The sequence below is a fragment of the Eschscholzia californica genome, unplaced genomic scaffold (assembly GCF_041429995.1).
Source record: "Eschscholzia californica isolate CP2 unplaced genomic scaffold, dmEscCali1.0.p SCAF_3, whole genome shotgun sequence".
NCBI lineage: Eukaryota > Viridiplantae > Streptophyta > Magnoliopsida > Ranunculales > Papaveraceae > Eschscholzia > Eschscholzia californica.
Window position 1 is genome coordinate 48,386,486 of NW_028238420.1, and position 11,486 is coordinate 48,397,971.

Genomic DNA, 11,486 nt, shown 5'->3' on the forward strand with positions numbered 1-11,486 from the left:
CCCTGATTATGTTTGTCGACTGAAAAAGGCCTTATATGGCCTCAAGCAAGCTCCGCGCGCTTGGTATGGTAAGATTACTCAATACCTTTCTTTTTGTGGTTTCAAACCTTCAAATTCAGACCCGAGTTTATTTATCAAGAAAACATCCACCTTATGCACCATGCTTCTTTTATATGTGGACGACATGATAATCGTTGGTGATGATAATTCTGAAATTTCTCATCTTCAGTCTGAATTAGCAATCCGCTTCGACATGAAAAGTTTGGGTGAAGTTACATGTTTTCTTGGTTTAGAAGTTGAGAAATCAAATGGTTATTTTGTATCCCAAAGAGGATATGTAATCAACTTATTGAGTCGCTTTGGTATGACCAAATCCAAAGAGATGTCCACACCAATGGAGCCATCTCTTAAGTTAACAAAGAATGAAGGAGATATATTAGAACAAGCAACACCTTATTGTCAACTTGTCGGTAGTTTATTTTATTTAACTATCACAAGGCCTGACATCGCATTCCCTGTAGGGGTTATATCTCAGTTCATGGAAAGGCCTTGTGTTGGTCATTTAGTTGCAGCAAAAAGGATCCTTCGTTATGTAAAAGGTACTCAGACTTTTGGGTTAATGTACAAGCCACTTAAATCATTATCTTTGAGTGGTTTTGTAGACGCAGATTGGGCTGGTGATGTACAGGATAGGCGATCAACAACAGGCTACTGTTTTAATATAGGTTCGGCTGTAGTTTCATGGTGCAGTAAAAAGCAAAACACAGTTGCTCTTTCAAGTTGTGAAGCTGAGTATGTGGCAGCTACTATGGCCACTCAAGAATGTCTTTGGCTTACAAGACTCCTTCAAGAAATGACATTTCTTATCGACAATCCAGTTCCCATCTTTTGTGATAATGAAAGTGCAATCAAGCTTGCTGGAAATCCCGTGTTTCATGCACGCACGAAACACATTGAAGTCCACTTCCATTTTGTACGAGAAAAGGTGTTAAATCGAGACATTGAGCTGAAGAAAATAGGAACAACAGACCAAGTAGCGGACATCTTTACCAAGGCATTAGTCAAAGCTAAATTCGAAAAGTTTCGAAGTGCTCTTGGTGTTGTTAATGGACATCTGCACTAAGGAGGGGTGTTACAAATAGTGCAGATTGTTGAATTAGTCAGTCCTTCTTTTATGAAGTCTTCCATTTATTTAGGAGTCAATAAGTAGTTGCTTAAATTTTGGAGAGAGTCATGTGACTTTAGTCAAAAATAGTTGAGTTCTTTTAGGAGAAACTCAAGTATAAATAGAGTCAGTCCAGTAGTAGTTTTCAGCACTTGTTAATTACGTATCATTTATCTTTGTTTCAGTTAGAAATAAAATCAGTTCTGAGTGTTCTTTACTTGATCTCTTTTACTAAGTTTATCTTGTTAAGTTCAGTTTGATTTATTTTTGACACCTCATGTATCTGGTTGCAATTGCTGATTCTCAACCCCAACAACCCTCGGTGCATACCCAAGTACCCCGATTGAATACCTCGTAGTCTCATAAGAGTTTGTTTTATACCCCCAAGTTCCACTAGTCTGTGGGTCACATCGAGGAGATGACCCAAGGGACAATATTTGTGATATGACTAGTTTGTGGATGTTGGGCACGCTGCATATGAAATCATTTTGTTTGAAGCTGATCCTAGTCGTTTATCCGTTACACTTTTATTTATCGGCGCAAAACTCCACCGAAGTCTAAAGATTAGCTTTTTCTTCTTCAGTTTCCTAATGATGTAGCTCAGTCGGGGGCTAACTACATGCGGCAACATGAAGCTCAATCTATGTCTCCACAGTCATTAATGGCTTCTCGATCCTTCTGATATACTCTCAACAACCATTATCAACAATGCAACAACACCGCCAAGCTTTACATAATCAGCTCGGTGGGAGCTCCGACGGTAGTGACACTGGTCATTCTGAAGGACAAGGAGGGGAAAATAATTTGGGAATCATAGATTCAAATCTTAAAGATTTTGTAGCAAAAGTTGAATATTGAATGTGTGATTTGGAAGATTCATTTCGTTCGGGCCTTGTGTAAGATATGAAGAGGCATGAGAAACCAAATACGGAGGAAATAGTTCAGTTTTTACATAATAACGTGTGTGACCATTTTTCTTTTCCCGTTTTATGATATCTTAGAGTTATTTTTTTTTTTTTTTATCATGTACCTTTACTAGATGTCCAATTTGCACATAAAGCTTTGACCAATTTTGGTTGCATAGGGGAGTCATTAGTACTTATGTGGGCCGCGTGTAGAAGAACTTCCCACATTCCAAATTTGGTGAATCAGAGAAATAGAAGAGGTATCACCACCCTTTCTCATTGGACTTTGTCAATGCACCCACCTTGTTCTCAACATCTTCAGATAATGGCTCTATCAAGAACTGCTTCAAGTAAGGTTGTTTCTTCATCTCTATCTTCCTCCATTACTCATTTTTCACATAACCTACACTCAACTCTTAACCCTAATTCTTCTGTTCCTCATTCTATTAACACAACCCAGAAATTGGAACATTATGTAAGAGATGGGTGTAAATCAGGGAGTATTAAATTCAATGATGCCCTTGTTTTATTTGATCATTTGCTTCATATTAAACCCTCACCTTCTATTTATCCTTTTAATCAATTATTGGGTGTAATTTCAAAAATGAAATATCATTCTACTGTTATTCATTTATACAAACAAATGGTACTGACTTCAGTTCAAACTCAACCTAATATTTATACTTATAACATTTTGATTAATTCATATTGTAACATGAACATGGTAGATCTTAGTTTTTCAGTACTCGCAAACTTCTTGAAATGTGGTCTTCAACCTGATACCATAACTTTGAACACACTTATTAAGGGACTTTGTCGAGCTGATAAAATTGCTCAGGCAGTAGCCGTGTTCGTGGAAATGTCTAAGAGAGAGGATATACTAGATGTTGTTTCTTATGGGACGCTAATAAATGGGCTTTGCAAATCAGGGAACACAAAATCGGCTGTCGAGTTGTTTAGAGATATGGAAAAGAAGGGAACTTGTAAACCTAATGTGGTAATTTACAACACAATAATTGATAGTCTGTGTAAAGACAGATTGGTCGACGCAAGTCTTGATTTGTTCTCCGAAATGATTTCTAAAGGTATTTGGCCGGATGTTGTAACTTACACTTCTTTGATTCAAGGTTTATGCATTTCAAGCCGGTGGAAAGAAGCAGTCGGCATCTTCCACGACATGATCGATCGTGGGATCTCCCCAGACGTGGTAACCTTCAGCACTCTTATTGATGCTCTTTGCAAAGAAGGAATGGCGGAGGAAGCACATGAACTTTTAGAAGCAATGATCGGAATAGGTAAGGAGCCTGACACTTTCACTTACAATTCATTAATCGATGGATACTGTTTAAAGGGTTGTATGATTGAGGCGGTTAAAGTTTTTGATTTGATGGTGCATAAGGGGCATGCACCCGACGTGGTTACGTACAACACACTGATTAATGGGTACTGCAAGAAAAAGATGATTGATGAGGCCATGGGGATAGATGAAGAACTGTGTAGGAAGGGATTGAATCGTAATGTCGTTACTTATACTACTCTTATTGGTGGTCTATTGATGGTGGGTAGAGTTGTGGAAGCTAAGGAACTTTTCAAAGAAATGAAGTCTCGTGGTCAGTGTCCGGATATCATCACTTACACAACACTTATGGATGGATTATGTAAAAATGAGCGTCTTTGTGAGGCAGAAGAACTACTTAAAGAGATGCAAATGAATTTCATTAAACCAGATATCCAAATCTATAGCATCCTGATTGACGGAATGTGCAGGGCAGGTAAAGTTCAAGATGCCGAGGAGCTTTTTAGTAAAATTTCTACGAAAGGGTTGGAGCTGAACACTGTAACATACAACATAATGATCAACGGGTTTTGCAAAGCGGGGTTTCTGAAAGAGGCTTATAAATTGTTTTTAAAAATGACAAAGAAAAGTTATCCACCGAATGAACACACATTCAATATTATAATTTTGGCATATTTTCGGAAGAATAAGATTGATAAGGCAATGCGGCTTTTACACGAAATGATTGGGAAAGGCTATTCACCTTCGGCAAATATGACAAGTGTGATAGTGAATCTTCTATCTACCGGTCGATTAAGTCGTGAATGCATGGATTCACTGAAGAGGTTCAACCCAAGTACCAAAGAGAATTGATGTCTGACCATTGATCTTCATTCTTCTTTATCGTTCGAAGCTGAAGCATAAAAAACTCACCTTTTAACGAGGAAGTCATCCTTTAGAAAAATCGTTCTGGGATTATCTCTAAGGTACGGGAATATGTCTTTGCATTTTTTGTTGTATTTTCTGTACAAAATGGATGAATCTGTTGCGATGCTATGAATGGAATATTGGTCTCTTTTCATGTCTTTACTACATCTTTAATACTGTCTAATCATGCCTCTGTTCCATTTCTATTTATTGATTATTTCCTGCAACCCTATAGAAGAAAAAAAAATCGAAACATATAGATTGACTCACAGGAAGAACTCGCTTTTAATATGATTTTATCATTTAGTCCCGTCCGACATGGCACTTTCCGTGCTAGGAAGGGAATTACAGTACCATATTGCTAAACTACAGAGAACAGAATTTCATGGCCAATGATGTTCCGGACATGCTGCAGAAATGGATAACTTCCTCGTACCACTTATTTATGCTGCAGACCTGCGGTAAAGATAAGGAAATGTGACTTAGAATAGTGTGATCCGTGAAACTTTGTATGAAGCACATTGGTTGCACGTAAATGAATGTATTGGTCATACACTGAGATTTTTATCCAGGGTATTTTTGTGGTAATATGTTATAGAGTTGTGGGAGTTACTTCAATTTTAAATTAATGGAGAGAAATGTCTTTCTGCACTTGCTAATGGGAAAGTAATGTCAAAGTCACCTTTCTTGTGCCAAATCTAAGAATGCTTAAAAATGTGTACTCATCTATTTGAATTATGTTTCATTTTTGTTGGAGATAACCAACATTATTGTCTAAATTATTAGGATCTTCTGTCTGAATTATGAATTTTATTCGGTTGAGTCAGACCAGGAACGGATCCAGGATTTTCACTTAGGGGGTGCGGATTTATATACTATTTTTTTTTTTGCAAACAAAGTAATTAACAAAATACTTAATTATATTAATATGTCAACAATTACAAACGCATTAACCTCTACGAGAGTTCATGTTTTAAAATATTCTGATAATCGACTCATTGTCAATTTTATTAAAAATTTCTTTTTCAATAAAGACTACTAAACTATCATTCAACTACGGATCACTGTCTTGTTTCTTAAACGTATTTTAACTAGTTTCAAAAAAACTCTTTCAATAAAGGCAGTTGCAGCTGGCAAAGTTAGTGCTAAAGTGATAAGCATAATGTCAAGACTAATGAAATCTAACGGATAAAATTGAGCAAGACGCATCAACTTAATTTTGTCGAAACATGCCATACAACTTAGCAACTCGGTACTTTTGAAACGAGCATTTAACAAGATGATGTGGCGTTAAAATGCCACATTTGGATACTTTAACTTTGATGAGTTAGTTCGTTTCGGGTTTTAATTCTAATTATTTATGTGTTTTTTTGGTAGGTAGCTTATTTAGAGTTTGACGTTTGATTTAGAATAAAACGGAGCATTTATCACTTTTTCTTCTCATGTGGAAGAGACCGATAAGAATGAGCACCAGGGATATTTTGGTAATTTTGTGAAAATCAAAAGTTAGATGACAAGTAGAGTCTATTGTGAACCCAACAGCGAAGACTAAAGTCCGATTGGAGTTCGGACAGAAAAGTTACGGAGGAAAGAAGCCGAAGGACATCTTTGTCTTTTCTGAAAATTAGAAGAAGTAGAAATAATTATGCAGCCACCCCTTGGTTACTTAATGGAGCCCAAAATCCAAGGCCCAAAAGCCCAAGGAAGAAGGCCAAAGGAGAAGTTTAGGGGCATCCCTCTTTATAAGCCCAAGTCAAAGAAATCTGACGGATAAAATTGAGCAAGACGCATCAACTTAATTTTGTTGAAAAGGCAAATACATGGACTCAAACATGCCATACAACAGAGCAACTAGATACTCTTGAAACATCATTCTACTACTGTCATTCATTTATACAAACAAATGGTACTGAATTCAGTTCAAACTCAACCTGATATTTCTACTTACACCATTTTGATTAATTCATATTGTAACATGAACATGGTAGATCTTAGTTTTTCAGTACTAGCAAACTTCTTGAAATGTGGTCTTCAACCTGATACCATAACGTTGAACACACTTATTAAAGGACTCTGTCTAGCTGATAAAATTGCTCAGGCAGTAGCCGTGTTTGAGGAAATGTCTAAGAGAAAGGATATACTTGATGTTGTTTCTTATGGGACGCTAATAAATGGGCTTTGCAAAGTGGGGAACACAAAATCGGCTGTTCAGTTGTTAAGAGATATGGAGAAGAAGGGAACTTGTAAACCTAATGTGGTAATTTATAACACAATAATTGATAGTCTGTGTAAAGACAGATTGGTAGATGTTGGTCTTGATTTATTCTCTGAAATGATTTCTAAAGGTATTTGGCCGGATGTTGTAACTTACAATTCTTTGATTCAAGGTTTATGCATTTCAAACCGGTGGAAAGAAGCAGTCGGCATCTTCCACAACATGATCGATCGTGGGATCTCCCCAGACGTGGTAACCTTCAGCACTCTTATTGATGCTTTTTGCAAGGAAGGAATGGTGGAAGAAGCACATCAACTTTTAAAAGCAATGATCCAAATAGGTAAGGATACTGTTTAATGGGTCGGATGATTGAGGCAGTTAAAGTTTTTGATTCGATGGTACATAAGGGGAATGAGCCCGACGTGGTTACATACACCACATTGATTAATGGGTACTGCAAGAAAAAGATGATTGATGAGGCCATGAGGATAGATGCAGAAATGTGTCGGAACGGATTGAACCGTAATGTCGTTACTTATAATACTCTTATTGGGGGTCTATTAATGGTGGGGAGAGTTGTGGAAGCTAAGGAACTTTTCAAAGAAATGAAATTTCGTGGTCAGTGTCCAAGTATTATTACATGCAGAATACTTTTGGATGGATTGTGTAAAAATGACTGTCTTTGTGAGGTAGAAGAACTACTTCAAGAGATGGAAATGAGTTTCATCAAACCAGATATCAAAATCTATAGCATCATGATTGACGGAATGTGCCGGACAGGTAAAATTCAAGATGCTGAGGAGCTTTTCAGTAAAATTTCTACGAATGGGTTGGAGCCTGACACAATAACGTACACCATAATGATAAATGGGTTATGTAAAGCCGGGTTTATGAAAGAGGCTAATGAAATGTTTTTAGAAATGACGAAGAAAGGTTATCCACCGAATGAATACACATTCAATACTATAATTTTTAGATATTTTGGAAAGAAACAGACTGATAAAGCAGTGCAGCTTTTACACGAAATGATTGGGAAGGGCTATTCACCTTCAGCAGATATTGCAGGTTTGATCGTGGATCTTTTATCGACGAATCATTTAGCTCCTGATGTCATGGATGCACTGCGAAGGTTAAATCCAAGTACAAAATCAACTTGATGTTTTGAGTAGGCAACCCATCTCTTTCAACTTCAGAATCTAACTCATTCACCTCTAAACCCTTTAACTCTGCTCTGATTCTTCACAACATATTGAGAGTAATGCAGTCACAATAAGGTTCTTAAAGGACTGTGTGTTGGTCTGGCGGTGGGTGGTTGTGGTCTGTGGTGGTGGTGTTGTGGTATGTTGTATAGTATTGTGGTTTGGGGTGGTGGTTGGCGGTGTTGAAAAAAAAAAGCATCATTTGATACAATTCAGAAGCTGCTTGTTTTGAATCTGAAATGAGTGAACTCAATTCAGTACCCCAAACTTGACTAATTGTACAAAATATAAGAATTTTGTTGCTACTTTCATTGATTTGTATTTTTATTTTCAATTGATTATACAAGAATTCATCTTTATGAACAATGGACATCTTCATACAACATTTACTTAAACCTAAAAAAAATGTAAAACATAATTTCAGTCTTCAATAAGAACACTCTCTAAACAATGAGAAGGCAAATTATGAAAAATGTAAAACAACGAGAAGGCAAATTATGAAACAATAGGTATCAGAAAAACCAGCATTTGCAACCTTTTGAATCTTGAGGCCCTTCAAACCAACGATCCCAGGACGGGTTGATCGGGCCACTCGTCCTGTAAAAAAGTATTGGTTAGTTGAAGAACACAGGTTATGAATATGGTCGGTGCCGAAAAAGGAAAATAAAAAAAGAGTAAAGATAAGATTCATTACTCTGGGAGTAGTGCATCTGGTTTGGTTTTAACACTAAGCAGCAATCTGGTTAACATAAAAATAAGTTCAGTATGGTAAGTTAATACAAAAGCAATCGGGATCACTAAGATACTAAACCAATATCGTTACTCTGAGACTTACTCTGGGCAGACGGCAGAGACTTTATCTGTTCTTTCAAGCGCCTCAAGCTCTTCCTGCATAAAAGAATATATATAGAAAGATTTGAAACATGCTGAAGAGAAATAATTACAAGAACATAGAAAGAGAAAAGACGAATTGGAAATAATTTGTCGGTCGTCATTTAGAGAGTGAAAGAATAATAAATGAGGGTTACAATTTGGCATTCCGTATTCGACACTTTAAAGAGATAAGTAAACCACTAACGAGACTGGCAACTAAAATTGGATGTAAGAAAACTTCCAACAATAATATTCTTCCTCGAGGTAAACCCATCCTCCAAAGAGGGACCAAAAAAAGAAATATACCAGTAAGCTTCCTAAAATGAACAGTGACTTTTAGCGAGCTATCAAATATGGAGAATATTTGAAAAGTGAAATGAAAATAACTCGGGAGAGAAGACGATTGGACATGCCATCTTTGTAACCAAGAAAAGTTGGCTAGGAGTCCAGCCTCTAACCAATCATGCATAATCAAGGATAAAGTAAAGAGAGAAGGTGTGTGAGTAGCAAAAGGTAAGTAATCGGCTAATGTAATATCAAGAACGACCCTCTCGATATAGTGATTGTGGCCCAGAGGCATGTAGAGGAGAAATGTGCAAATGGAGTGCAAAACAACGTACTAGTGTTCCAACTTCCAAGTATTTCTAACTAGGGTTCTATATGGTCATTACGTGTGTTTCTTTCGTTGGATAACTGACACTGGTTAGCCTTCTAGTCTCGAGAAAGTAGATAAAAGGGTAATTAACAAAGCAAACGGGATAGTTTCAAGTTGAGCAAAATAATTAGAAGCTAAACAGACTGCACAACTATGTTGGAAGCAAGGAGGAGAGAGACTCCTTAATGTGTTAAGAAAAGCAATATCACAATCTTAACTCGATTGTTGCCAAACTACTAATTACCATCAAAGACAAAACTCAGGATATGCAAATGACACCAGAGGCCCAAAAGGTTAGTCACATAAACTATAATCCCGCCCTTTACGCATATTCTCATAAAGACATTCCCACTGCTTTGAGACAGTGTTATCCACTTATCCCACATCATTATATCCCCTCATCATTCTTTGTATCCGTAAGATACATCTTCCTTATGTTATAAGTAAGGAGCATGAGTTATAGCAATTTCCAAAAATATGCTTGAATTATCCGTAAACACCTTCCTTCATCTTCTTAATAATGTCTTAAATAGCTCTATCGGATTCGATCTTCTCTCTCTTTGCCCATTAACAACCTTTCCATGTAAATTTTAGTAAGTAGAATTATGTTCATTTTACTTCGACTATTAAAAGTTTTTATAATGTCGTTCATTTTATCCCGCATTCCCGCAATAAACACCGGGCAATACATTTTAGCCCGCGATAAACACGGGCAGTACGTAATAGTCATACGGCGAAGAGACTTAACAAACACAACCTATATAATCCAACCTCAACACAAAGCTTTGAATCCTCAACGACGGATATTAAGATACACTCAACTTAAATAACTCCTACAAAAAACTATACTTTAAGAAAGAGAATTTTTCATTTTGATGCTAAGAAATAACCCGATAGCATCTTCCCTTGAGCTATCGAAGAATTTCGAGATTACTTAATGAAAATGGTCCTAAATTGCTACAAACTTGCAATTCAAACATAACCCACTGAACTATTTGGTAACCCTAATTCATCAAAGCAACCCAACTAGAGAAAGGGGAAAAAAACTCCACTTTTTGGCAATTTCAATATCCAACAAAGCAAAGACAAACTAATAATCCGTTCAAAAATGGGTTATATTCATTTTTTTTCTTTTCCTCAATTAGAAATCAACTTCTACATAAGAATAGATTAAGAAAAAAAAACCCTAATTCAGAAAGATGGAAAGGGTTGAAATAGAACTAACCTCTAAGAATCTAGTTTCCTGTTCAAGGCGTTTCAAATCAGCAATAAGACGATGTTTTCCTCGAGTTTCAGGAGTGATTATCGATGTAGGAAGCTGAAAGTCAATCGATGAAGTAGTTTGTGTCTCCATAGCCATTTTCAATCCGAAAGTTCTTCAATTCGATTAAACCTTTCAAACACTAGTAAGTAAATAAAACCTAAAAAAATACTCCAGAGATAGAAACCGATCACAACTATATAGAACAAGAACAGTAAGATAACGCCATTAAACAGCTCACAAATAAAAACTCAGTCTTTTCATCGAATCAATTCGAATAAGAAGAAGAAGAGGAAGATCTTCAGCAACCAGAGAGAAGAAAAGTAGAGAAGAAAAATAAGGGGGTTTTTTTTAGAGAGAGAGAGAGAGAGAAAGTGATCAATGGAAAAAGGGGGGATTGGATTGGTCACTGGGGGAATGAAAAGGGTGTTGATTTTCTTTTGGAATTATATACTAAAAAGGAGTTGGTGTTCTGTTATGTCTTGAACAAAGCTGTCTTTTTCTCCATTCATACATATATAATTAATTCCTTCCTTTCTCTCTCTCTAACTTCTCTACTGTTTGTGAAGAGACTTCTTCATTGACAGTTCACACAAGTCCTCACGCGGCTGCGGTACCAATACCGCCCGCTCCATTCTCGTGCTACTACTTAGAGCAGCGCCAAGCTCAGCTCGAAAATTTGAATTTTCGATTCCACTCGGCACCTCCAACCTCTCAAGTCTCAACCAACTGGTTCAGCCGGCTCTTAAGTAAGGACCGGTTGAACTCCTTAACGTGACCGTTGGAGATATCTCAACTCGAGGATTAAAATTTAGTAGTTGGATGATCCAACGTCCAGGTTTGATTGTTGGATCACATCCAACAGTATAATTTTTTTAAAAAAATATTATAAAAAAAAATGAGTTACTTCTTTTTTTAAAGATGATTACTACTCCCTAAATGATTAAAATACATTAATAATCCAACTTTTACATCGATAATCCAACGATCCAAAATATATTTCTAATAAT

General features: G+C 36.6%; 2 protein-coding genes across 2 annotated transcripts; one reads left to right on the forward strand and one right to left on the reverse strand.

The window, feature by feature from the left end:
* The first annotated feature begins 1,679 nt into the window (after positions 1-1,679).
* LOC147551139 (uncharacterized) lies at positions 1,680-7,790 on the forward strand. The gene is made up of 4 exons (XM_086668532.1): positions 1,680-2,104; positions 2,326-4,216; positions 6,129-6,762; positions 6,831-7,790. Exons 2-4 carry the CDS (start codon positions 2,363-2,365, stop codon positions 7,643-7,645), a joined length of 3,303 nt encoding a protein of 1,100 aa, XP_086524658.1. The 5' UTR covers positions 1,680-2,104; positions 2,326-2,362; the 3' UTR covers positions 7,646-7,790.
* Positions 7,791-7,975: 185 nt separating this feature from the next.
* Positions 7,976-10,968, reverse strand: LOC147551140 (guanine nucleotide-binding protein subunit gamma 1-like). The gene is made up of 5 exons (XM_086666569.1): positions 10,441-10,968; positions 8,523-8,575; positions 8,382-8,426; positions 8,178-8,284; positions 7,976-8,145 (listed from the first exon to the last, which is right to left on the reverse strand). The coding sequence occupies exons 1-4, from the start codon at positions 10,573-10,575 to the stop codon at positions 8,200-8,202; spliced, it is 318 nt and encodes a 105-aa protein (XP_086522695.1). The 5' UTR covers positions 10,576-10,968; the 3' UTR covers positions 7,976-8,145; positions 8,178-8,199.
* Positions 10,969-11,486: the final 518 nt, after the last annotated feature.

Coding starts and splice junctions, on each gene's coding strand:
- LOC147551139 (XM_086668532.1), top strand. CDS start 2,363: ATGCACCCACCTTGTTCTCAACATCTTCAGATAATGGCTCTATCAAGA. Junction 4,217..6,128: donor ACCCAAGTACCAAAGAGAAT/TGATGTCTGACC, acceptor CAGAGCAACTAG/ATACTCTTGAAACATCATTC. Junction 6,763..6,830: donor AACCTTCAGCACTCTTATTG/ATGCTTTTTGCA, acceptor ATCCAAATAGGT/AAGGATACTGTTTAATGGGT.
- LOC147551140 (XM_086666569.1), bottom strand. CDS start 10,575: ATGGCTATGGAGACACAAACTACTTCATCGATTGACTTTCAGCTTCCT. Junction 8,427..8,522: donor GTCTCTGCCGTCTGCCCAGA/GTAAGTCTCAGA, acceptor TATGTTAACCAG/ATTGCTGCTTAGTGTTAAAA. Junction 8,285..8,381: donor CCAGATGCACTACTCCCAGA/GTAATGAATCTT, acceptor ACTTTTTTACAG/GACGAGTGGCCCGATCAACC.